Here is a 27,654-nt window from a genome sequence, read left to right as displayed (position 1 = left end):
CAAAAGATATAGCTCCTTCAGGGCACTCGTGTGTCCAAGGAGTCTTTCGACTCAGCAACCCCAGTATTCTAGTGAATGCACCTAGATTTCTATAGTTTTTCTGTTGGTCTTTCTCAAGCTGGCTGAAATTACACAAAAATCAAGTGTTTGCCCAAGTACTTCTTAGTTCCACTATACAACCTCATCTTAAGCCAGAAATGGTATGGACCAGGCAAAGCCTCAGCACATCAGAGGGACAAGCAGAGCTCCTCTCATTTCAGCGATGAAAAAGGATTCTAAGTATTCCTCTCCGTGTTTCCCCCTCCCCCCTCCCCATTATTTATCAGCCTAGGAAGGAAAAGAGATTCTCAGTAAAGAGTTGTTGGCAAGTCGAAACAATGTGTTAAAAAGAAATAGGATGGAACAAGACTAACAAAATCAAGCAAAAGTGGATCTACTTTAACTAAACATCAGGCATTATTTTTATTTATGGAGAGAAAAAAAAGTCAAAAGTTAGAATAATGAAAATTACGCATAAGTTTTACACAAATTGTTAAGGAAATACTGTCAACATCATTTTATCTGAGAATCATTTGCATACTGCTGTAACTTGTGCTGGAAATCAAAGGAACACTTTTGTGACAAAAAGGATGAAGATAATCATTCACTAGGAAATAATCTATTGGGAGATTATTTGGGGAGAAAAAGTCCATCAACAGAATATATCCTCCTAGGATTTCACCATGATCATTCCATCCCCATGTTTATTAGATGAAATTGTCACTTATCACTCAGAACAGGCAACAGAGAGCCCTCTCTTAGAAAGGATACATGTCCAAAAAATGAAAGATGAAAAAAGTGACAGGCTCTACTCCCTCAAGAAACAGAGACAGGACTAAATGCAAATAGGAAGGTCATTGTCAAAAGCTGATAGCCAATAAAAGTTGATGACAGTTAAAGAGACCGATATCTCTTTTGGAATTCAGCTGCGTAACAATGACGTAAAACCTCTGCACTAGTAAAGGACACACCACTGTTTCGATGATAGGAGTTTTCAGAACTGCCTCAGTAAACACATGAACATAAAAGGCTAATCCAAAACCAGTTCCATAATCCGCCGCACATCTGAATATAGTCTTTGTGAATTTATTTACCTCTTTCTGGGAGGTACTTGCCCACACCACACACGGCACAGTGACTACTCTCCTGGTGAGAGGGGTGTCGAAGAGATAGAAATCAGTCTCAGCCTTCAGTACACCAAATGGACACATCTTACTGATAAGGGCAAATAATGAATCCATTGACAAATGGGACACATATGGGAACGTTAAGAAAAACGATCTTAATCTCAAGATTAAACTGTTAGAGAATATCATTTGTCCAGCCTAAAGTCACCCAGTGACCTAGAGGGCCAAAAAAGACAGGATATTCCCCTTAAATTCAACCCCCCGTTGCTTACAAGAATTCTATAGTATTTCACTAATTTAACTAATATGCCCAGTTTCTTAAAATGTAAAAAACCTTCGAGATGGGATATTAAGCTTGAGTTTTGATTAGTTTCAAACCTTATGACTAGGTTTTGGATGAGGCTATCGAGTATGGTGACAGAGAGATTAAGGACAGAAAGAGGAGACTGAACAAACTGCTCTTCCCAGATTCATCCCCAGAATGTAATCAAGGTGAAGGGTTTAAAGATGATCACCTCAGGAGCAATCTATAAAATGGAAATAAGAACTTCCTGATAAGGAAAGCTGCTAAACATCGGAATAGACTGAATCCCCTTCCTAAATATTCTTGTTAAGTATGAACTTTTATCTGAATGACTTGTAAACCCTTCTATTAATCTCAGAATCTAAATATACATAATTTAAGACAATTAAATCCAGACAATATATTCTGGATTTTGTGTAGCTCCTGAATTTAGCAGTGACTGCAGGTAATTACCTTGACAATTCCATCTATGAAATGATGTCCTGCTTTAAAGGTATTTTGTAGAGGTAAAAAAGGTTTAAAGAATTGCATATGAAAATACTATGTAACGTTACATTAAATGCTTCTTTTTCTTGACAGGATTTGTCTTCAGTATTGGGAGCGTTTCAAATCCCCTAGACTAAATTAAGAGATCTCAAGCATGTTCTCCACTGTCAACTATGCTTTTCTTCATAAAAAGTTACAATCGCATTCTGCTATACCCCTGAAATTTTAAAAATGTTCCGCGAAAGTGTAAAAAGATAAGGGTATGTGATTTTCAAATATTATGAAACTAAAATTCCATCAATTTTACTATAATTTTATAAATTTATTTTGCCCTCTGTTAATCTAAATGTATTTTAACCTTCTTTTCTATTGGTTACCCCAAAAGCACTACAAGGCACAGCAGTGATCTATGAAAGGTGAGTGAGGAGTCTGGTCACAGGGTCAACGTCCTCAGTGAAGTCATCTGAGGTCGTGTTGGACTGAGAGTGGACAATGAATAGTGTTGGTTTTTCCTTATCCTGGGTATTTCAGGGGGAATACAAAATGAGCGAAGTCATCTTAAATGTTTCCTTTCCATTTAGCTTCTAAACAAAATGAAGAGTTTAAGTGTAAGAACAGCAGAGGAAAACAAAGAGATCCCCTTTGAACTCCCAATTTGTTGTGGGACTTCTGTAAGCATGGCATCAAGCTGCCAAAGGCTGGCCATTTCAGACTATGTGGTGTGCCCCAAACTTACACCTCCCTAACTGGCAGCTTCAACTTAGTGCCACCCATAATCCTAGTGAGAACGGAAAAAGACGTTGAAGGGGAGTAAGGAAACCAATAATGTCAAAGATGTCTGCATTTTAAACAGCTTCTAAAGTGTGTGCCTATTTGCCACAGATCCCATCTTTTCTATTATCTAGGCAGAAATGGGAGTATGTTGGTGTAGCCAACAAAATCTAAGAACATAGAGTAAAAAGACAATGCAGATTATGTAACAGATAATTACAGTTAGCTTTAACAAATATGAACTTCAAGTGGTGTATTTGTCCAATGCTTAAAAAGCAAGGCCTTTAAAATTCCATTATCCTTAAGATGGTTTTAAATGATTACTTTAAATGTGATTATTTCCTAAACCACACAAGAGTAAAATAGAGCATTTATTGATGGAATAACAAAAGTGCTTTTCTTAAATATTCTTCAAAATACATTTGTACAACTTACAATAATATATCCAAAATAACTGTATATACAAAACATTACCTAGTTTTAATGTATGTGCTTTTTTCCCCAAAAATTACAAAGTAACTTTTTATTATTTTTTTTTTTTTGGCAAAGTTCAACCTTAACAGAGGTGACAATTTTAAAGGTTGGTTTAAGAAAATAGAACCTGAGGGAAATTGACACGCAAGAGTCAATGACAAGCAAGAGATTTGGAGGAATATTTTTAGTTTGTTAAATAAAAATGTGTTTTAGAGTGATATTTTTCACATTACAAAAATAAACCAAAATGAAGAAAAGGTCACTGTAAAATGATGGAAAAAGGATCTGTAGACTTGCTCTTAGTATTTCAAATAGCCAACAATGCATGTCAAAAAATGAATTCAAGATCACAACAGTCTTGTATTTACTTTGTATTTGGAGAAGATAGTGAAATAAGTGGCCACATTCTGTTTTCTTTTAATTGCTATTAATATGGTTGATCTGATTGGCTCGTCGATGAATTTCATCCAAGAAGTTCTCCAGTTGTTCTATTAGCATTCGCTTTTTAAACCTGTATAAAAAAATAAGTGATAGCACTCTCAATTTCTTTTTAATGGATATAGATCAGTACAATGCTTTTTTTAAAGACAGAAACTGCCTTGGGAAGATTTTTCAAAGTAAAATGAAAATGAAAAACAACAACTTTATGATATATAAAATCCACTGGAAGATAATAAGCAAATTATTTTATCAGTGCAGAACTGCAGTTTGTTCCTAAAACAAATAATCCAGGCCCAGGTACAATGGAAGTCAGATATTTGTTCCACAACCAAAAAGAAAAAAAACCCTAACATTTACAAGGGTTACAAATATTCCAACAAAATTTGGACTCCTAAAGCAATGATTCCAATAGCTTCTTATGCTCTTTAATTTTTTTTTTTAATGTTTGTTTATTTTTGAGAGAGAGAGAGAGAGAGAGAGAGAGAGAGAGAGAGAGAGAGAACGAACAAGCTGGGGAGGGGCAGAGACAGAGGGAGAGACACAGAATCCGAAGCAGGTTCCAGGCTCTGTCAGCACAGAGCCCGACGCAGGGCTCGAACTCACGAACCGTGAGATCAGGACCTGAGCTGAAGTCGGACGCTTAACTGACTGAGCCACCCAAGTGCCCGTACTTCCTATGCTCTTTAAAAGTTGTATGTTGAAAGAATGTGAACAAAGTATGAATATAATCCCCACAAAAGGGAAGAAGAAATGACAGTTGGATAGTAACGTTTAAAAACCCTGGTGTTCTACTATTACAGTTTGAAAGCTAACAAATCAAGGATAATTAGACATCTGCAGTATAGGATAATACAGCAAACATTGCAAGTTCAAGTGGCAATTTAAAATTTTCTTCACTAATATAGTAGACTAAAATTGCATTCGTCTACATAAGTTATTAATACTGCTGATGCTTTTTAGAATATCCAAAAACACTGTCCAATCTATATCCACTTCCTCTCTACTTGTAAATTAATATGAATAGCCACCATAATATTACACAACTCTCTAAAAGGTGTTAGAAGTAGAGAGTGCAGGCCACCAGGAATATGGCTAAATCCATGATGAAGTTTGAGCTGACAGAATGTTACATAAAGAATAAATACTCAAAATAAGTAACATGAAAAGTTACTGCCTTATTTTGAACCCTCAAAGTGGTGTATGCTCTAGCTACTCCAAAAAAACCCCAAACAAACAAAAAAAACCAAGTAACTGCTCTATCTAAAAATGCCTTTAAGAATAGCATGGAAGAAACTGGGGGACTTTTAAAGGCTGTGTATATTTGAAAGGTCAGAGGAGATAACCCTAAGTTTTCTTATAATACTAAAGAAGTCTTCAAGGAAAAATGTTTTGTGTACTCACTACTCATACAACTATGCTTTCCAGTTAATTGCACTTCATAGTTACCATTTATAATCTTGATCCACATTCCTTGTATTAAAGTACATAATCCTGGGCTACTGAAGCAATCAGAATAAGGCCCATTTGTCCAACTCTGCTCCCCTTAATTACATGTTTTCCCACGTACAAATGAACAGCATTCAAATATTGTCTTCCAAGGTTATTTCTAATCACTGATTAATATCAACTGTAGTCCAAATATATAAAGGAGAAAAGCTGAAGGCTATAAAATATAAAGACCCCAAAAAGGCACAGAGTAGGATCAATGAGAATTATGCAAGTATCTATAATCTACAGGGAGAAAAGGTCCATAATTGGTGAAGAATTTGTGTGTGGCTATTTTCTAAGTGAATTTCTTTCAATAAACTAAAACAGAGGAGGAGGAGGAGGAGGAGGACACACATGGCTGTGTCATATGCATGCATAACACAACAAGTACAGATACTGTTATAACAGTCACAACTGTTACAACACTGACTATAAACTGGGGACTCATTTCATAATCATTTCATAATGTACAACAGATTATTTACCTTGATGCTTCTTTAATGACATTTTGCAAAAATATTAGTCTTGTTTGTAAACTGCCTTGCACATGCTTCAGTAAAGTGAAGATTCTTTCATATTCTTAAAACAAGAGAAGCAAAGAAAAAAATTAGTGGCTTTTCTATGCACTCTTATTCAATATTTTTCTACTGCAGTTTACGGTATCAAGATATGCTAAACCAAACCAAAATATTCTACCACTCATTAATACACATATTTCATCATATATCAATCAAGATAAAATAACTTGGTAAACACAGAAGTTTTGGTAAAAGTTCCCATTAAGATATCAAACATAAAGCTTAGAAAGTACGTGACTAGCTTTTGGTACTGGCCACTGAAAAAGCAGAAGCAAGTAGCCTTTATAAAATTGCATACTTATAATTTAAATTCTCAACTCCAGTTAACAAGATGGGGAGGGGCATATGGAGACAGAAAAAATGATTAAGAGTGCTAGTTCAGTTTCAAGTTTTCACCTAAAATTCTGCCAAGGACTATAAACTCCTAAATGGCAAGGGCTGTCTTACCCACTTTTGAACCACCCATGGGTGTTCCATTAAAGCACATGGTCCGTCAATCTGTCAACATCTTTGAATGGATGTCATAATACTGAAATTTTATGCCAAAGTTCTTTTATATTCATTTCATAGATTGCTTTTATAACTTTAGGGTTTTGGCCTAAACACACCCCTGCTCACCATCATAGTTTAACCCTTAAACACAGTGGTAGACACTATGTCAGGAACTCTACAGAGATGAAACTATTTAATATTCGCTACACTTTTGGGGGTTTGCTGCTACATTAAATTCCAGTTGCTGTTTAGAAGAATACTCAAGACTACGGGTTCCTGTCATAGTAGGAACTATGTGTAATTTGTCTGTGTGTTCTTCAAGCTCTGCTCTCAGTCCCTCCTGCTTACCATATCTACACCATACTACTTTGGATATAACAGACATTTAGTGTTTGTAGGCTGAATAAAGATCAAATCTTACATAGCTCAAATGTTGTTCAAAACTGATCTAGAATCAGGTATATGCTTCTAAAATTTTTTTTTTTTTTTTTTTTGGGCCCACACAGATATCAAATATGGGGTTTGCCTCTAATTATACATACTTCTTCCTGGCTTTCGGATCTCTTTCATTATTTGTGCTTTTAGTTCAGTGTTGACCTCTTCATGGCTTCTGCAATGCATCAATTTCTTTCCTTTGTTGAGTGAAGATGCTGGTATATTCTCTTCAGGACATTGTTCTTTATCTCTTGGCTCCTCGTGATTTTCTAAATATCCACCAACAGTGAGGTCATTAGTTCCTAAATGGTCATGACCAAGCGCCTCTGTATGATTGGTTGGTCGTTCCAGTAAACTGGCTGGAGAAGAAGTTGAAAATTCAGTATCCATAGCATTTGGTGTAATATCTGATGAAAGTTGGTCTGCAACATGATTTTCAACCACATCATCTATTGTCGAATCATTAGTGGCTTCCGAAACTAAAAACAAAGATAAGAAGAAAAAATTGACATGAGCCAACTTCAAAGCACACAGTAAGAAAAAAGCTGCAAATAATATTACAGCAAATCACAACTAATCTCCTTGATGGATGCAAATTAACAAATAATATGATATGGTTCTTAAGATTTGCCAAAGAGATGGTGGGTTTCAATGTGAAACATTTACACTATTTACAAAATCTTTAAAATTTTTGCCCTTAGGAAAAAAAATAAAAGCCAATTTCACACAACTTTTAGTTCTCTGCTTTATTCTATGGCAATTTTATTGAACAAGCAAATTTCTAATGCTTTAGGGGAACATATATGACCAAGATTATCAGGGTTACCCTTTCCTTAGAGAGTCCTAACTCATTCCAACTTACCTCTGCCTTATACAGTCTACTATCATTTAGAGGCAAAAGTAAACACAGGAAGTCCAAAGTGTTCAATATTCTGCTGGGAACCCACTGTCAGACAGGTCACTTTACAGTACACTCTTTTCTTATAACCACTCATCCAGTCTTTAGTTGAGCAACGCAGAACAGTGCCCACAGCCTGGTGCCCACTGCAGTTCATCAGATTACTGGACTTAAAAAAGCTTGCAAACACTTGCCCCCCACAGAAAGCAGCTGAATTGTAAGTTCCCTGACTGCTCACCAAACCTCCAGGACACCCGCTGAAGTCATCTCTACTTCCCTCATTTATCGTCCAAAGGTAAACTCATGCCCACAAAAAGCCCTCAAACTTCTGACTCCCTCCTAAATCCCCGTCCATGATTTGCAAATTTTCCTAAGTATTCTCTGTAACGACTCCCGCTTTAACTGAAACGCAGCTCTCTGACAAAGAAACTGCTCTTCTTTTCATACTTGGAGTTAGAATCTGCTTTCTCTCAAACACTCCCCATGGACTTAAAATAAGGAGGTACAGTCACCGATTCCTTCACCTTCCAGTGCCACTTCAAGTTACTTTCTCCCTGCACTCGTATAACACTCTTGCTCTGATAAATGGGAGGGAGAAAGTAGAGGCCACTACACTCATCCTCTCTCTCCTATCACTGTCTTTATTGATCTCTAAGGCTCACCTCTCTGGTCATACCTGGCTCGCAGTCTTCCTCCCACCCTGATGTCCCTTGGGCATTATCCTAGATCATTACTACTCAAAATGTGGTCTAATACAAGCAGTGTTAGCACCATCAGAAAGCTGGCTAGAAATGTTCACCTTGAGCCCTGCCCTAAACAATGAATTCAGAATCTGCAGTTTAACTAGATCCCCTGGTGATGCAATGACACATTAAAGTTTAAGAATTACTGTTGTATGGGACTTCAGTGTCTAAGCAGATCACCTGCCAAGAACATGGCCTCAATTCTTTAATGTCTCACCGTGTTTGGCTCTCAAATCAAACACAAATTCACGGGCAGAGGAGCATAACCCTTATCTTTGCAGGACTCCTGCTGTTGGCTCTGTAACTCAGCCAGACTCTTACTTCAGCATTTCCTCCACTTTCTCCCTCCCAATGAGCAGATCCTACCTTCTAGATTCCTCTTTCTTGTCTATCCAACTTATATCCCATATGCATTACTTTTTACCAATGTCCTCAATTCTCTCATTCTATTGTCCTCCCTGCCAGGCAAAACCCCAAATCTGCCGACTCTATCTGCTTGCTCTAGATGTGCATTTGGAATGATGAGCACTAGTGGAGAAACAGGACCCAGCAATCTTATTACAACATTTCCTCCCTCTCCCACAAAAGATCATTCTAACCTTCTCCGCTCTCTTAACATCTCGGACTTTCCCAATCCCTGCCTCCCACTCAGGAGCATACATCACCTCTCACTTCACAGAGGAAAGGAAAGCAGAGCTGTGAAACAGGAACTTCCTCTACTTGCCACTGTTCAACTTGTGCCCATACCCTTTCTGCTTCACTGGAAGTAGCATTCTTTCTTCTGGGCTCTGGACCACTCCTGTCTGCCTTCCCAGTGATTTTGTGGGAGCAAAACTGCTCTTGCTAAGGGAGCCAAAGACCAATAGAACTTTTCTAATCCTTTTGACTGACCTGTTTAAGAAGCATTTGAAACCACCAACCACTCAATTCCCTTTCCCTTTAGCTCTCACAACACCAAATTCTTCTCATCTCCTATTTCTTGGATTCTTCTTTCTCAATCTTTCCTGAAACTCATTTCTCTCCTTAACTTTAGTACTTTCAAAGTTCTGTTCTAGGCTTTTTCTTCTCATTGTTTTCTTTGGTGTGATTTAATTCACTTCAATTGGGGCTAAGACTGCCTCCTGCACCTCCCTCTTTATCCCAGTCTCTTCTTCAGTTCTAAACTAAAATATCCATCTTCTACCTTAGGATCTCCATGTGGCTAACTTAATAGGCACCTCTAAAATCACTCATCATCTGCTCTTCTACTCCACCCCGTTACCCTCACCTACCAAGCATCTCTCAACTCCTCTCTTGCCCTGACTCCAACATCCAGCCAGTTGTCATCAAGTCTTTACTGATGTGTCCAAGTATTTCTCAAATACATGTTCTTCTCACAACTCCACTAGCAGGTCATTAGCTCTTCCCTGGGTTCCTTAACTGCTTTCTGTGCATCTAATAATAACTTAATGACATCAAATATCCTATCAGTGTTCACAATCTCTAATTACTTTATATATTTTCTGTCTGTGGAGGGAAGTTTGATTTTGTTTGATTCAGGGTTCAAATCACGCCTGCACACTGTCATTGGTTTATAGGTCGTTTAACTACCTTTTAATCTATAAAATCCTTCTGTACTTCTCTTTTTTTCTATGCATTTTTTCTGGAGATACACATATCCCATATTCTTTGTCTTACAGTGTCCCACCATCTGGATTATGCTAATTGTCTCCCTATTTTGTCATTTAATATGTTTTCCTATCCTTGTATTTCCTATAAATTGGTAGTTAGATCTAGAGGCTTGATCAGGTTAAGGTTCGATTTCTTTCTTTTTTGGTTTTTGGCAAGAGTATTTCAGAAGTGATACTATATAAACCCTTCAGGAGTTATATAATATTTGGTTCTCTCCAGTTATAAGCCACAAATGATCACTACCTATAATTAATGATTCCATTAATTTACTAAGAGTTCCCCTACATCCATTCTTGTTCTTCCCTAACAGTACTCTGCACAGGACAGTCAGCCTGGTCTTTATAAAATGCTAACCGGATGAGGTCACTAGCTTCTCAAACCTTTCAAAGATTCTCATTGTCCTTAAAGTCTGGAATCTTTACAATGGCCTCCAAGGCCCTCCGTGATCTGGCCTCAACCTATCTTTCATCTCTCATCTTGCCTCACCCCCAACACCTTTGCTATACTAGAGTTCTTTCAGCCCCTTAACTGCTTCTCTTTACTGTATACGTTTGCACAGACTCTTCTTATACTACTACTATACACATAGTATGCAGCAGACTGCTTAGCAAGACTCCTGAATGCACAGCTTTAGTGAAACAACTCCCATTCATCCTTCCAATGTTGGCTTAAACGTAACTTCCTCAATAAAGTGCCTTGACCCCACAGACTAAAATCCTCTTGCCACATGCTTCCAAAACATACCTGACTTCCCTTCTGAACATTCACCACACTTCTAATGAAATGTTCAATGACTGTCTTTCCTCATTCTAAATGGGGGCAGAGATCACTATTGTCTCGTTCACTTGATACCTCAATGCCTAGCACTGTTTACCATAGCATATGTATTTAATAATTAGTTGTTGAAGTTACCTGTAATTGAAAACCACCTTTCTATGGGTATTGAGAACATCCCTATACCTGTTATTTTGAAATACTTAAGGCTTATAAATGATATTTAGATCATGACAGCTATAATAGAGCATAATAAATACATGAAATGTCCAAATGTTCACTAAAAGGACTGTGATTACACGCTAATTTAGAATAAACAATTATCTTCTCTAGACACTCTTAGACTTTATCAATTTTTTCTATATTTTATTACAAAAATCTCTTCCCCACACAAAAAACAAACAGCAGCAAATAATGTTTATTTTTAAAAAACTCTTACTTTTATGAAGAGGAAGGGGTTTAATAAGATCTGGCTGTGCTTGAGTCATAGGTACAGGTGGTCCTTTTCCTCCAATATGATTGTTCACAACTGGATTCTGTTGTCTGCCTCTCAGCAGTGGAGACATACAGCGACGTCTTTTAGGGATCCCTTGCATATTTGGTTCTCCGGGTCGTTTATGTTTATTTTGAGGTCCAGCCACAAATTCATCTGCTTCATCTATCATCATACCCTGTAACAAAAGAGAATATAATTTCCCTAGATTTACATACAGTTTTTAAATGGCACAACTAATTCCAGTTCCCATTAAAGCAACTAGATTATAACTATGTTAACATTTATTAGTCTACCAACAAAACAGCTTCAGCTTACTTTAGTGAAATTAGAACTGTTAAATCCACAAATAAGTTATACAATGGAACGTTTCAAGCTTACCTTTTTATCTAGCTTAAATGGGTTGCCAAATGTATGCAACCTTCGAGGCTGATCAGGATCAAGTTCTCTTAATGGAGAAGGTACTTGCTTGAGGTATTCCTGGTAATTCCCCATTTGTGCTATAGGAACACTGTGCACTTGATCTTTTCAAACAGAACAGAGCAATAACAAAAGTTAACCTCACTGAAATGATACTCTGTTTAATTACCAAATAATACCTTCTTATATTTGAATGCTATCTGGGGTTATCCTAGGCAGTCTTCCCTTCCCATATATGCAAAATTGGTTTGTCGTCATAAATATTGTGACATAAATGAAGTCTTTGAGATTTTTAAAATAAAATTTAAAAGAACTGATTTTACCTTCTAAATAAAACAAAAATATTGCAGTTAATTTGAGTGTATAGAATAAGCAAATATGTGTTAACATTACCATGAAAAGGAATGTCTCTTCTATTATATTCCAAATAAGCAGAATTTAATTATAGCAGAATTTATAGAAAAGACATATCACATATAGATAACCCTTTTTATATAAAGCTATGGTGGGAGGGGTCCCCAGATGGCTTAGTTGGTTAAGCGTCCAACTCTTGATTTCGGCGCAGGTCATGATCTCACAGTCGTGAGATGGAGCCCCGTGTCAGACTCCGCGCTGAATGTGGAGCTTGCCTGGGATTCTCTCCCCACCCACTCCCCTCCCCAAAGTACGCTTGCACTCTCTCGGTCTCAAAATAAATAAATAAACATTTAAACAAATACGTAAATAAAGGTATAGCTGGAATGCTTACGTCAGAGATGGCAAAGAGTTAAATTCTCATCTGACTTGATCTGTGGTCAGTGCCATGGGTATAACTGAAGGAACAGGACATGTATTCACCATCCAAGTTAAACCACCAGATGCTAGTATTGTGTATCACATGAAAATGATTGTGCATGTGTGGACCTGTGTGTGTGAATGCACGAACAAAGCCAAAAAAGATACTAAGCTGCTAACAAAGGGTGTCACCTCTGGGGAATAAAATTTGGGGGAAACAGTGATGGTAGAAAGAAATTCTGAGACTGAGTGATGACTCAGTTTTTACTTCATTTGTTTGAATTTACAAAGAAAATGAGATACTACAATGCTTTAAAAGCTACACTACTATACTATGTTTTTTCAGTATAAAGAAATTCACAAAAGAAACACCATTATTGAAACTATGATCCAACCTTCATCCTGTCCTTTAAGAAATCTGCGGGTGCTCTTCAAAAGATTAGATCTCATTCTTGTTAAGTGATCCAAAAGATTCCGCCTTGGTATGTCATACGCGTTCCTAAATGTCTGTGGCTTCAAATCCTATTGAAAAACATTCAAAGGCAAATTTATTTTCAAATATAGAATTATAAGAGACTAAAATCTCTAGCCTGCAGTAAAGGTTTGGAAATAAGATATACAAGTCTAATTAGCTTTAAAAATAGAATAAAGAATTATGATGCAATCTTAATATACTGTTTTGGGAACCAGAGGATAAAAATTGGTAGTGAACTTACCAAATAACTCAAATTCACATCTCTTCAAGATTTTATTATATATTCTGCCTAAGGAAAGTAAGTATCTTATAAAACAAATTTCCAAATTTTAAAGACTGAAAATTTAAAGAAAAAGAGCTTTGATTTACATACCATAAAATCACCCATTTTAGGTATACAGTTTGATGAGTGTCAGTAAATTTACAGTTGTGAAACCATCACCACAATCTGGTTTAACAATACTTCCATCATCCCACAAAAGTTCTTCGTGCCCATTGTAGTCCATCCCTTTTCCTATCCCCAGGCAACCACCGATCTGCTTTCTGTCTCCCTACATTCCATTTTATAAACGGAATTTTGCTATATCAAATCTTTTCTATCTAGCTTTTTTTCACTAAGGATGATATTTTGAGATTCAGTCACATTGTTCATGTATCACTAGTCTGTTCTTTTTTACTCCAGACTAGTATTCCATTCTATGGATATAGCATATCTTTATCCACTTTCCATTTGATGAACAGTTTTCTTTATAGTTTTTGGCTATTATGAATAATGCTACTATGAACATTTGCATATAAAGCCTTTATATGGACCTACATCTTCATTGCTCTCATGTAGATACCTACAAGAAGAACTGCTAATTATATAACAAGTATAGCCAGTGTAGTGGATGGGAAGTGGGATCTCATTGTAGTTTTATTTTGCATTTCCCTAATGACCATTAAGGTACAGCATCTTTTTACATCATGTTCAATCTGTATATCTTATTTGGTGGAGTATCTGCTCAGATTTTTGCCAATTTTTAATTAGATATTTGTTTTTTTATATTGAGTTGTAGGAGTTCTTCATGTATTTTGATACATATTCTTTATTCTGTACATACTTTTCTCCCAGGCTGTAGTTTGCCTGTTCATTTTACCAAGTTTCTTTTATAGACAAAAGTTTAAATTGTTTTTTGATTTTTTTATTATTATTATTTTTTGTAAATAAAGTTTTATTGGAACCCAGTCACATCCATTCATTTACATATGGTCTATGGCTGATTTTTTTTAATATGAAATTTATTGTCAAACTGGTTTCCATACAACACCCAGTGCTCATCCCAACAGGTGCCATCCTCAATGCCCATCACCCACTTTCCCCTCCCTTCCACCCCCCATCAACCCTCAGTTTATTCTCAGTTTTTAAGAGTCTCTTATGGTTTGCCTTCCTCCCTAATTTTTTTTTCCCTTCTCCTCCCCCATGGTATCCTGTTAAGTTTCTCAGGATCCACATAAGAGTGAAAACATATGGTATCTGTCTTTCTCTGTATGACTTATTTCACTTAGCATCACACTCTCCAGTTCCATCCTCGTTGCTACATAGGGCCATATTTCATTCTTTCTCACTGCCAAGTAGTATTCCATTGAATATATAAACCACAGTTTCTTTATCCACTCATCAGTTGATGGATATTTAGGCTCTTTCCATAATTTGGCTATTGTTGCAAGTGCTGCTATAAACACTGGGGTACAAGTGCCCCTATGCATCAGCACTCCTGTATCCCTTGGGCAAATTCCTAGCAGTGCTATTGCTGGATCATAGGGTAGATCTATTTTTAATTTTTTGAGGAACCTCCACACTGTTTTCCAGAGTAGCTGCACCAGTTTGCATTCCTACCAACAGTGCAAGAAGGTTCCCGTTTCTCCACATTCTCTCCAGCATCTAGTCTCCTGATTTGTTCATTTCAGCCACTCTGACTGGCGTGAGGTGATATCTCAAGTGTAAAAGTTTAAATTTTAATGAAGTTCAATTTATCAAGTTTTTTATGTATGTACCTTTTGTGTTAAATTTTAGAAATCATCAATGACCCCTGAACCCAATGTCATGAAGACTTTCTCCTGTTTTCTTCCAGAAGTTTATAGTTTTAGTTTTTACATTTAAGACATGAGCACTGGTAATGTAAGGGTCAAGTTTATTATTTTGAATATGGGTATCCAATTGATCCAGCACTATTTCTTTTTTTTGTTCATTTTGTTTTTACTTTATTTTATTCAGACTCATGTTAGTTAACATATAGTGTAGTACTGGTTTGACGAGAATTCAGTGATTCATCACTTACATGTAACACCAAGTGCTCGTCTCAACAAGTGCGGTCCTTAACGCCCATCACTCATTTAGTGTGTCCACCCACCCACCTCCCCTCCAGCAACCCTCAGTTTATTCTCTGTATTTAAGAGTCTCTTGTGGTTTGCCCTCTCTGTTTTTATCTTATTTGCCTTCCCTTCCCCTATGTTCATCTGTTTTGCTTCTTAAATTCCACATGAGCCCAGCACTATGTCTGAAGAGATTGTCTTCTTACCCACTGAGTTATTCTGGCACCTCTGTTAGAAATTAACGGATTATACGTGTGAGGGCCTACTTCTAGACTCTCTTCTGTCCTACTGCTCTATATGTTTATCCTTATGTCAACAACAGAACATGTTGATGATCATTACAACTTTACAGTAAGCTTCAAAATAGATAGTGTAAGTCTTCTAACTTTATTATTTTTTTCCAAATTTTTTTACCTATTCTAGGACCTTTAACTTTCCATATACATTTTAGATTGGCATGTCTGTTTCTACAAAAAAAGGCTACTGAGATGAAGAATTTTTTTTTAAAGTAGGCCCCACGCCCAGCATGGAGCCCAGTGTGGGGCTTCAACTCATGACCTTGAGATCAAGACCTGAGCGGAGATCAAGAGTTGGGCACTTCACTGACTACTGAGCCACCCAGGCATCCCTGGGATGAGGATGTTTATAATAATGAATATTCATAAAGTATTTTAAAATCATGCTATGCACCCAAGGTCATCAGTTTAAGTACCAAACTACAGTGAACTCTCCCACTAGTTATGTAACTTTAGGCAATCTTTAAGCCTCTGTATTCTTTCCTTCTTTTTTTTAAGTAATCTTTACATCCAACATGGGGCTCAAACTCATGACCAAGACAAGAGTCAAATGTTCTACCGTCTGAGCCAGCTAGATGCCCCATCTGTTTTCTCATCTATAAAATAAATGGGGACACCTGGGTGGCTCAGTCAGTTGAGCATCCAGCTCTTAATTTCAACTCAGGTCACGACTCTAAGGTGGTGGGATTGAGCCCTGCATCCAACTCTGTGCTGAGTATGAAGCCTACTTAAGATGTGTCTCTCTGTCTCTCTCTCTCTCTCTCTCTCTGCCTCTCTCCCCTGTTCTCTCTCTCTAAAATTAAAAAAAAAAAATTTAAAGAATTTAACAAATAAGTGAATGGGTTGGCTTACTGATCTATTCATCAATTTGGCATGTATAATTTTTTAATTCTAAAATTCACTCATTCAATGATAGTATTAATGATCATTAGTCTACAAAGGTATAGAAGTATTCCTAAAGTTTGGACAAACTAAATTATCAGCTAATAGAAAATTTGATTTATTCAACAATACAACAGAATATATCCAGAGCAGTATTAAATTCATAGAACTATTACCTTATTGAGCAAAGCAACCTGGAACCCAGTGTATTCTTTCATATTAAGGTCTAGCAGTCTGTGAGGAACATCCTCTGAAATTCCCTGGAGCAACTGTTGAAAATCTTTCCTATAAGCCATTGATAAACCATGTGATCGGCTTCGGACTTTAATTCCAGTTTCCTGTACTACTTTTTTGCCTACAGATCCGATGACTCGATCAGATTCTATTTTGGCCTAAAGTAAAAATAAATAAGAGTTGGTCTCGATATAATCTAAATTAATAAATTAAGCACTAATAGTTTTGGTCTTCTATAAATTAAATACATATTTATATTTTAAAAGTATGTAAGAAGTTAAAACCTCAAGTAGCACAGTTTATGTCAAGTTCTTGGTAAACTAAATATAGCTTAAATAATAATGTCTTACAGTTTTAAATCACTATAATAACCTTCTGGAGCAGGGCAAACAAAAACAATTTCAATTTTATTTTATTTACTAATAGCCACTACACTTAAATCATGAGATGTTTAAGTGCATCCTAAATGAAAATATGTATTTCTAAATCAGAGGTGATATAAAATTAGGGAAAAAATCTCATCAATATTTACTTAAAGACACTATTATTAGCACATAATTAAATCTTCACAGGTATAACGAAAAGTGATGTAGTTTTTCACTGACAACAAGTAGCAATATTTTGACTCTTTCCAACCTACATCTCGATTAGCAGTTAAAGTAGCAATGGCAAAAGTACCGGAAAAATAATGTATTCTATACAGTAGTAGTATCTTGGCAGTCTAACTGCATACTGCTTGACTACCAAAGAATCTATTACTGTGATATGCCCCAAATGACAAAATCAGCGTTTTCAACAAATATTTCAAAAGAAAGTCCCATTTTGAAAGAAAAAAACTACAGGTTTTAAAACATAAAGCAAAAGAAACTGATTTTTAAGAAAAGCAACTTTCTAACATACATTTCTCAAAAGAAAACATAACGAATGTTCACAGAATTTCTAGGACACTAATGAGGCCACTTTCATAAACTAGGAATTATTATTTGAAATTAACATTCCAAAACAGCATACCACGTACTTGAGACTGAATTATGTTAATATATATGTGGTTTTAAAACATGTAATGTATTCATGTAACGTAATTCCATCAGAACCAGGAGAACTAACATTTGCATTGAAAACCATTCAAAATACTTAATGGTTCTATTTCTTAACATTACCTGTTGACTCAATTTTTTGAGGTATGAAATGACACTGTAACTAAGTCCATATTCCATACTGTCTGCTATTAGGTTAGGTGCTCCCATCATTCTAACAGCTTTCTTCAAAGGCTATAGGAAAAAAGAAAATATCACTCAATCCTAAACTTGTCAAAAACTTATGGCTACATGTATTGTCAGTTTTGAAGATTTTCCAAGAAAGACTTTCTTCTTTTCTTCAATAAGAGAGTAACATGATCATATTTGTATTTCAGTGAAATGTTTGCCTTAAAAAGGACTAGAGGCTATATTTTACCAACACACGGGCAAGAAAGGGTAAACTCCCGGACTCCTTAGTATCATCGGAGATACTAAGTTTGGAAGAAATGGGGAAGATACAGATCACAGAGGTAAATTTGATAGAAATTAAGTAGTAAGTGAAAAGAAGTCAAGAAAAATGGAAGATTTCTACTTTGGGTAACTGAGTGGGTTGTGGCTCAACCATTCACTAGCTTTGTGACCCTGGACCAAGTTATATATCACCTCTCTGTGTCTAAAGTTTTTCTTTTGTATAACAACAATAGTCTCTACTTCATAGGGTTGCCATGGGATTAAATGAACTATACACGTAAAGCACATATAAAAGCATCTGGTACACAGGAGGCATTCAGTAAGTGCTAATCATTACTACTGTTACTATTAGCTGAACTGAAAAATCAAAACAAGCTCAGAGGGAAAAATAAGAAGGAAAAGCCAGTTTAATATTTGCTATGTATAGTGTAATACTTTTCAATTGTAAGGAGAGCCCAGTCGAAACCACTTGTGCAACGAAAAAAATCACCAGTATATTTGAGCGGGATACAGTCAAAAAAGGATGACAGCCATTCACTGACACCAGAAAGTGTATATGCACTGGTGTCAAACTGGAATCAAATCCAGCTCTGACATCTCAAATCCATGTAGCTTTGCCTGAATTCCCCAGGTTGCTAGGAAAACGAAAGTAAGTCAACAGACCTAACAGTTCATATTCAGTGCGTCTTTCTTTTTACTCTCTTACATGGCAGGCGCTATGTGCTAGACACACAACTTATCTCTTACAACTCTAAAATATGATTTTCAAAGCTCAAGACACTAATGCTCTTAGTAGAGACCATTTAGAAGGATTATAGTCAAATGCTATACTATTCCTCCATTTTTAAAGGTAAAAGTAATGTTTAAAAGTGCTTTTAGCATTGGTCTTTTTAGTAAGAGGTTACTTTTTCAAAAAGCAAATAATATATTTAATAATATATGCATTACGGTCTTATCTACTGTGATACACTAGGTTGTTAAGTACAGGTGGCCACTGAGCAACATCGGGGTTAGGAGTGCCAACCCCCGCACAATAAAAAATCCGCAGATAACTTTGACTCCCCAAAAAGTTAACTAATAGCCTGCTATTGACCAGAAGCCTTACTAATAACATAATCAATTCACACAAATTTTCTGTGCAATATGTATTATAGACTGTATTCTTACAGTAACTCTGAGGTTTATCTTGATTTTTTTTTTATATTTTCAGGCTATACGATTCATCTGAGAGTTTTTCAAATTGCCACATATCTAAAAAAATTTTTCCACTATATTTATTGAAAATAATCCACATATAAGTGGACCTATCCTCTTCAAACCTGTGTTGTTCAAGGGTGAACTGTAATCACAATCTCGTGGTTCTAAAAATAGGAGTCTATAAGAATATATACTTATCTACCTAAAAACATGTTTTTAGAGATTTGGGGAATAATGCAACAAAACTATTCTGCACCCTTAAGGAATAATAATTATAAAACTGCAATTTAACAAGGCAGTACAACAATTGGAGCTATTCTAAAAGCCAGGCTGCCTGGGAGTAAATTCCAGTCTCCCACACAAGTAGCCTTGGACAAATTACTTAATCTTTTAATACCTTAGTTTCCTCATCTATGAAATAGGAATGATGATCTCTACCTTGAAGGATTACCATATAAACTAAATGAGGTAAAATACTTAGCATAATATCAGGCCTAAGGTAAGCATTATATACATGTTCTCATCGTCATTATCATTGCCATCATCATTATTCCACAAATCACTGAAATCTTTCTTTCCCATTACATCTTTATCGGTCATTTGTACACTCAATTTTCATGACATTTATATATTCTATATATTCTATAACAGCAGTAAATACAAGTAAACTAGAAGCATAATGTAAAATTTTGTAACAAGTTCTATTTTTAACAATCACATTCTTACCCCAAGATAGTAGGGAGGCATTGTCTTCAAATAACTTTCAAATGACTGTCTCCACTTCAATGTTGGTTTTGCTTTATGTACTTTAAACAAATCATCTATAAATGAATGTGAACAAACTATCATCATTTTTTTCAGACACAAAAATCAAGTCAAGCATGTTTCATTTTTAAACACTGCTTTCTTATTGGTAAGAGAGTAACATATCAGACATCAATTTTTAACAAAATTAATAGTGGCAAAATTTTGGTTCTGCCATTGAGCAGTAATACCATTTTAAAAACAAAAAGATGCTAATCATGATCTAATATTTCATGAAATAAAGGTAGAATCAGATAAGACACAAGAAAATCTGTACACTATCTAGACCTCAACATAAAACAGATGTGAGGACAGAAACAAAGTATACACAATGTTTTCAATAAAATATACCTACTAATATTTTGACTATAAATTTTTTTTGACGATAATATTTAAATCTGAAATGGTTCCATACATAGAAGTCTTCTCCAACAGTACTGCTCAAACATTATAGCCAGAGGGTCCCCAGAAACTAACTTTAGGCTTTTATTATATCATTGGAACACATTCATTCATTTAAAAAATATGTGCCTGGATGGCTCAGTCGGTTGAGCGTCCGACTCTTAATTTTGGCTCAGGTCATGATCCTAAGGTCCTGGGATCAAGTCCCACATCAGGTTCTGTGCTGAGTATGGAGCCTACTTAAGATTCTCTTCCTTTCTCTCTGTCCCCCTCTGTCACTCTCCCCCACTCACATGCACACTCTCTCTCTCTAAAAAAAATAGACAAGCATGTGCCAAATGAAAATTATAGATAAATTCTTAGAAAGAAAATACATTCAGATCTATAAATATATGCTTCTACAAAAATCCTTATTTACCAAATACAAAGCCTCTATTACCAATTCTCACTATGTAAGAAAGCTAACTTGTAGAAAACTTGGAATACTTAAAAATTTAAAACACAGTATCTTCAACAGTTTGTAGAATCAAAGGTGTTTTGACACTGACTTTTAATTTACCACAAACATACACAGGTTGCTATAAAACAACCTTAGATAGGTTCGATATTTCAGAGTATTAACAACAGTTCCGTTAATTTCCACAAAACATGAGAACTTACAAAGACATGTTCCCAATCTTTGTTTTTAGGAAAATCAGTATGTATGCTGAGCCACTGAGAATGGGACACGAGTGACTTACCTAGAAGGGGCAAGAGGACGGGGTAATTGTAAGGCATCACAAATAAGTTGACACAGTTCAGTGCTGTACTGGCTTTCAAGTAACCAAAGGGATGACCGAGCTCGCTGTATTTTGCACTATTGCTCACATATACCTGTTAAAAGGGAGTGGTTGAAACTTCACATTTAATAACCTTTACAGAATGTTATTGAAACCATTGATTCAATTTAACTTTAACTTAAAAAAAAAAAAATCCAACTTCAATTTTTAGGTCACTGTAGTTGCTCAGCTCACCTGCCAACATGTTTGAGGAGATTTCCTTTCCAGGATAAACTGAGTCAGTGGCGAAGGTTCCAACTCATATTTGTCAAAAGGCAATTTGTCAATAACCATCGGTTCACAGTCTGTACAGGAAAACTTCACTACAGGATGAGATGTACGAGGTGGCTAGAGAGGAAAGTCTTACTATTACTATTTACACAAAATACCAGAACAAACTCATTTTCCATATCCCTCACTATCAAAATTTATTCAAGTCCTCAATTTTGCTGGTTAGTTTAATTTACTACTGACTACACTATTAAAGCTGAAAGAAAATACTTTAAAATGTAATGCTTAAATTTTATATAATACAAGAAAAAGACAAACCATTTATATATAGGATAAAAATCTTTTTAGGTGGTAAAATCAAATTTGTCAGAAGTGCAAAATTTTGGAATAAGTGAGTACTCATAAATTGTCACATCTAGGAAACAACTGAAGTACAGAAACCTTACTAAGTTCTCAACTGTAGCAATTTAATTTCTTGTATGGAGTGGTAGCTTCCAAACTGATAACAGACCTTGTGGTCAGTAAAAATTGCTGAATATATATTAGGACATATACACATTTACTTATAAATTATCTGTAAATTAACGTATAAGTATGTAATAAGATATATACCAAAATAATATTAAAATTAGGAGAAAAATATACATAAAAAGAAGTTCTAATGTTTTCCTTCCCTATTCCAGTAGACCATTTGGTTACCTCTGTGGTATATACACACTACTTTGGAGAACCTGATCTAAAAGTACAAAAAACCAAAATACTTTAAAGGAAAAAAAAAGACATGTTAGAATCCCTGCCCGCCAAATAGTCTCCTTCCTAAAAATCTCACCAATTGAAGGAAATGTAAGCTCTGAAGAAATAACCTGAAATTTCACAGTATGAAAGACTCTTATTACTCCATTACTACCTACGCCCTGGTGGCTCCCAATCCACCGTGTTGGGACCAGATCTCTCTCACCTCTCTTATGTTCCAACTGCCTACTAGACAGAAGTCCCTCAAATACATTATTATGCAATTTGTTACTTCTCCCCTAAGCTACAAAACCTGTTCTAAAAACCTAGGGGTTGGTTATCCTTAACATCTCTTTATCCTCCATATTTAACTATCACAAAGGCCTAGATAAAATCCCGAAAATTCTAAACCACCAGGCAGAACACATCAACTTGGCAGGTGCTCAGTATTTAGTTACTGCCCTCTGTCAGTACTAAATTCTCACTCTCTAGAAATTTATCTTTTATTTCTTAGTATTCTAATTTATGCCATCATCATTTCTCAGACTAGACTAGTACAACTACTTATTTTTAATGGCCCTAATTAGCTCCCTCCAATCAATCCCATAGCCACAAAATATAAATATGATCATGTCATTTCCCTATCTGCAATTATTTGGTAAAAGTAGCAAGCTAATCACCTAAAAATAGGACCCAGACTCTTTTCTCTAAACATCAGATACAAAAAGCCTTGATGATCCGGTCCCCATCTGCCTTCAACCACCGCACACCGTGTACACCCCACGCTCCAGCCATGCCAAACGACTTGCAAGTTACGCAAGTAGATCATCATCTTTTCACACTCCTGCTTTCATGTCATCCCTGGCAGCTTTATTATTTTCTTCCTTGCATACTGGCAAACAAACTAAGTCTTGAAGTCTGAACTGGCAAGTAAAATGTCTCAGAGATTTTCTCCCTGACACCCTTTCTTGCCCTACACCCCCAGGACATACCAGGCATTTAGGCATCACCTCCTCTCGGCTCTGCTCCATGCCTCTAGCACAGTTAGAGCACTGTAGTGTACTGTGTTTACAGTTACAAGTCTGACCTTCCTATGGAATGGTAAGATGCCATCGTTTTAGGAGGTAAGCACCATCGTTTTACTCATACTGTGCTCCTGTATCTTGCATGTAACTGACACATATCTTACTGAATCAGTCCATGAAACTCACTTATCTTTTTGGATTAAAATATTGAGATCCAAGAGCAACAATGTGTGTTGGTGAGAGAGGGTGTCTTCCAGAACGTGACAAAGAAAATTTTGCATTTATTACTTCATTTAATCCCCAAAACAATCCCATGAGATAGGAGCTATTATCTCCATTTAACAGACAGGAAATTGAGGCATAGAGAAGATAACAGACCAAACTCACAGCTAATAACTCGTGGAACCATGATTTCAATTCAGAACCAGGGGCGGCTGGGTGGCTCGGTCAGTTAAGTGACAGACCCTTGATTTTGGCTCTGGTTGTGATCTCACCGTTTGTGAGTTCCAGTCCTACTCTGGGCTGCAGTGACAGTGCAGAGTCTGCCTGGGATTCTCTCCCTCTCTCTCAAAATAAATAAATGAACATTAAAAAACATCTACTTAGAGGCACCTGGGTAGCTCAGTCAGACTCTTGGTTTCGGCTCATGTCATGCATGATCTCACAGTTTGTGGGTTTGAGCCTCGAATTAGCCTCTGTGCTGACAATGCAGAGCCTGCTTGGGACTCTCTCCCTCTCTCTCCTTCTCTTTCTGCCCTCTCCTGCCCCCACTGCCTCTCTCTCAAAATAAATAAATGAACCTAAAAAAAAGGTAGGTATCTTTCAAAACATAAAAATAAAAAAATGAAAAAAATCTGTTTAAACAAAACAAAAAATAAAAATTCAGAACCAGTTGCTAAAACTCACATTTAATTTCAGTATCATTGCATCTTATTTGAATACTATTATTTATAAAAATTTCATTTCCCCACTAATATATCCTTCAGTACTAAATCTTGCCAGTGCTTTCCAATATTGTCTCTTTATGATTCTCTCTTCCATCATCTTAATTCAAACTCTCAACATTTCTTACGTGAATCATAGCAATAGCCCTCTAGATAACCTGCTTTCTTTCCAACTCATCTCCTAATATTGCTGCATATGACAACCACCAGATTAAATTTCCTACAGCATCACTCCGTTAAAAACATCTTCACTTATTCTGTGAACCCCAATGAGAAAAGCTCAAATTCCTTAACCATGCATTTAAAGTCGTGAGTACTTTGGTTTATTTAATAGTATTCTCAATGTCCCACATACATGGTATGACCCACCTATACTCTGCTATTTCTCATTCCTCTAAATACACCTTGTTCTTTTTTACTTCCATACTTTTTCTCATATTGTTTCCTCCCCAACTGAAATCCTACCCACACTTAAAAATCCTCTAACAATTTGCAATAGGCCATTAGAGCAGTATTAATAGATTATGCTTGTGACACTGGTTTTGGATTTCCTTCTATTAGGACTTAACAAGTACTACACATATACACAATAGAATGAATAACCAACAAGGCAATATTTGACACAAACACGGTATCTGTTCTATGAAAGTTGAATGGACACCCAAAGGGAAAGTAAAATGACAAAAGAAATTAAGAGTTTATCTATAAAGGCCAGATTTTAAAACTATGATGAATTCAATCAGAACAAGGAAAGGAATAAAGAAGATACTTCACTAAAATTTATAAAGCCTTAATTTCATGTATTACTTCATTAAATCCCTACTAAATAAAGGAAATATCACTTTATAGACCTGTATAGAGTAAAAGTAAAAAGTACCCTGAAGAGTTGATATAGGTTTAAAGTATAAAGGTTTCAACTTGTGCACTCTTGGTGGGAATGCAAACTGGTACAGCCACTGTAGAAAACAGTACGGAGGTTCCTCCGAAAGTGAAAACTAGAACTACCCTACAATCCAGCAATTGCACTACTAGGTATTTACCTTAAGGACACAAAAATATGGATTCGAAGGGAGACATGCACCCCAGTGCAACACCATTATCAACAACAGCCAAAATATGGAAGCAGCCCAAGTGTCCATCGATAGATGAATGGATAAAGAAGATGTGGTATATAAATACAATGGAATATTATTCAGCCATAAAAATAATGAAATCTTGCCATTTGCAACAACATGAATGGAATTAAAGAGTATTATGCTAAGCAAAATAAATCAGAGGGAGACAAAATACCGTATGCTTTCACTCATGTGTAACTTAAGAAACAAAACACAGAAGCAAAAGGAAAAAAATAAGAGACCAATCAAGAAGCACTCTCAATTACTGATGGTTACAAGGGGAGGTCGGCAGGGGATGGGTGTAATAGGTGATGGAGATTAAACAGAGCACTGTGATGAGCACAGGGTGATGTATGGAGGTGCTGACTCACCATATTGCACACCTGAAACTAATATAACACTGTATGTTAACTAGAATTAAAATAAAAATAATGAAGTATAAAGGTTTCAGAAAGGGTTCAGTTTAATTCATATATGATAACTGCATGAAACATTGTTCAAACTGCTTCATGATCTTTGAAATACAGTTCCTATCTTCTAAGGGTAATAGCAAAGAACTACTGTCATGTTCTCCCACACAGTATCCTATAAACCTTCAGATACCAGAAAAAAATGTTGATCTGAAAAAACAATGTATTAACAACACCGAATAGATATTAATTTACATAAGGTTATCCTATCACTATAAGAACCATATAGTGAATACTGATAATTCACAATGATCATTCAAGAAGCCCCACTGTTTCTAAAAATAATTCATGTAAACAAGACTAGAAAGTCATTTCTACCTTAAACTTCTGAATGAGAACACTGAACATAACCTAAAACCATGAAAGTCTACATGAATTTCTAAGACTACGTCCTAAAAGATTACAAACAAACAACTGGAACTATTTTCTAAACTTTCATTTAAATTCTAAATTGTGTCCTAGAGACAAACCCTCACATTATATTATATTTAGAGATCAAAGAGAAACTCTTGTTCCATCTATGATTTTGCATCCAGATGCCAATCATAAAAACATAAGCATAGTATTAGATTCTAAAGAAAACAGACACCTTTTTTTCCTACTACTTCATAACAATACAGTGTACTAAATCAAGTAACAGCTTACCATAGCACTTTGAACATTGTCTAATTCCAATAGATTAGCCACACCTTTGATAGCAGTTCTTAAAACTAGTATGAAAAGCAGTTAAGCGGCACCTGGGTGGCTCAGTGGGTTAAGCATCTGACTACAGCTCAGGTCATGATCTCACAGTTCAGGAGTTCGAGCCCCACATCTGGTTCTGCGCTGACAGCACGGAGCCTGCTTGGGATTCTCAGTCTCCTTCTCTCTCTGCCTGCCACACCCCTCCCCCCTCCCCCCCTCCCCGCCACACATGTGTTCTCTCTCTCTCTCAAAATGAAAAATCTTAAAAAAAAAAAAAAAAAAAAAAAAAAGAGCAGTTAAATGGTTACTATTACAAAGTCACAGTCTCTCAGGTACTTACTAGTGTTGGAGAATTCTGATCTGGCCAAAAAGATTCTGGAACGGGCCAATGACCTATAGGAACCCCAGTTTTAGGATTTGGTCTCACATATATGAGTTTGTGACAGCTATGCCAGGGCTGTGATCCAAAAGGCCTTGATATATCTGGCTGCCCATCTGTAGCAAAGAAATGAAGACAAAGAAAGCATATGTCAATAAGGAAAAAAGCAAAAAAGTTAAATTATATCCACTGTTACGTTGCTTAATGAAAATGTCTGAGTTTTCTCATTTTTCTTGAATGGTTCTACTATCATGACTACTTAACATTTATATTAAAATCATTAGAGAGTAAATTCTGCAAATTCCAACTATGAGTTCAACATTTGAAAGGAGGTCCCACAGTATCCTTTGCTTGCCGAGTCAGAATATGTAAAACCTCCTTTATGGTAAATACTTGTTTAATGAATGATAGGTTTTCCCTACCAGATGATAAGGGCAAACACCCAATCTCTTCATCATCATTCTTAGCTTAGTAAATGCTAGGTAAATACTGCTAAATGAATATTTCTTTCAAATCATTTTAACTAAAGCCTATTTAACTAAAAAAATTTAATATGCAAATCCAGATACAAAGCACCTACCTTTAATCTAAACTTATTCTAGCAAAATAGCAACTGTCTTCAACAGTTCAATAAACATTTACTTGGTGCCTAACTCTAAGCCAAATATTAAAATAACTCAAAAATACATTCCATGTCTAAGAATTCAATTAAA

General features: G+C 36.0%; 1 protein-coding gene across 3 annotated transcripts in view; it reads right to left on the bottom strand.

Moving 5' to 3' along the window:
* Positions 1-437: 437 nt before the first annotated feature.
* LOC115510275 (integrator complex subunit 6) overlaps positions 438-27,654 on the bottom strand; it is an 88,440-nt gene continuing 61,223 nt past the window's right edge. For all 3 annotated transcript variants that reach the window (XM_030309943.2, XM_030309934.2, XM_030309954.1), the window contains 12 exons: positions 26,903-27,057; positions 21,557-21,709; positions 21,284-21,416; positions 20,064-20,158; positions 17,811-17,921; positions 16,593-16,808; positions 12,804-12,930; positions 11,596-11,738; positions 11,161-11,392; positions 6,743-7,114; positions 5,616-5,709; positions 438-3,712 (listed from right to left, as the gene is read on the bottom strand). In XM_030309943.2, coding sequence (XP_030165803.1) covers positions 3,619-3,712; positions 5,616-5,709; positions 6,743-7,114; positions 11,161-11,392; positions 11,596-11,738; positions 12,804-12,930; positions 16,593-16,808; positions 17,811-17,921; positions 20,064-20,158; positions 21,284-21,416; positions 21,557-21,709; positions 26,903-27,057 — 1,925 coding nt within the window. In that variant the 3' untranslated portion in view covers positions 438-3,618. The remainder of the gene's footprint in view (positions 3,713-5,615; positions 5,710-6,742; positions 7,115-11,160; positions 11,393-11,595; positions 11,739-12,803; positions 12,931-16,592; positions 16,809-17,810; positions 17,922-20,063; positions 20,159-21,283; positions 21,417-21,556; positions 21,710-26,902; positions 27,058-27,654) is intronic.

Source organism: Lynx canadensis, chromosome A1 (assembly GCF_007474595.2).
Source record: "Lynx canadensis isolate LIC74 chromosome A1, mLynCan4.pri.v2, whole genome shotgun sequence".
NCBI classification, from domain to species: domain Eukaryota; kingdom Metazoa; phylum Chordata; class Mammalia; order Carnivora; family Felidae; genus Lynx; species Lynx canadensis.
The sequence above is the reverse complement of the archived record's forward strand: the minus strand, read 5'-3'. Positions and strand labels throughout refer to the sequence as shown.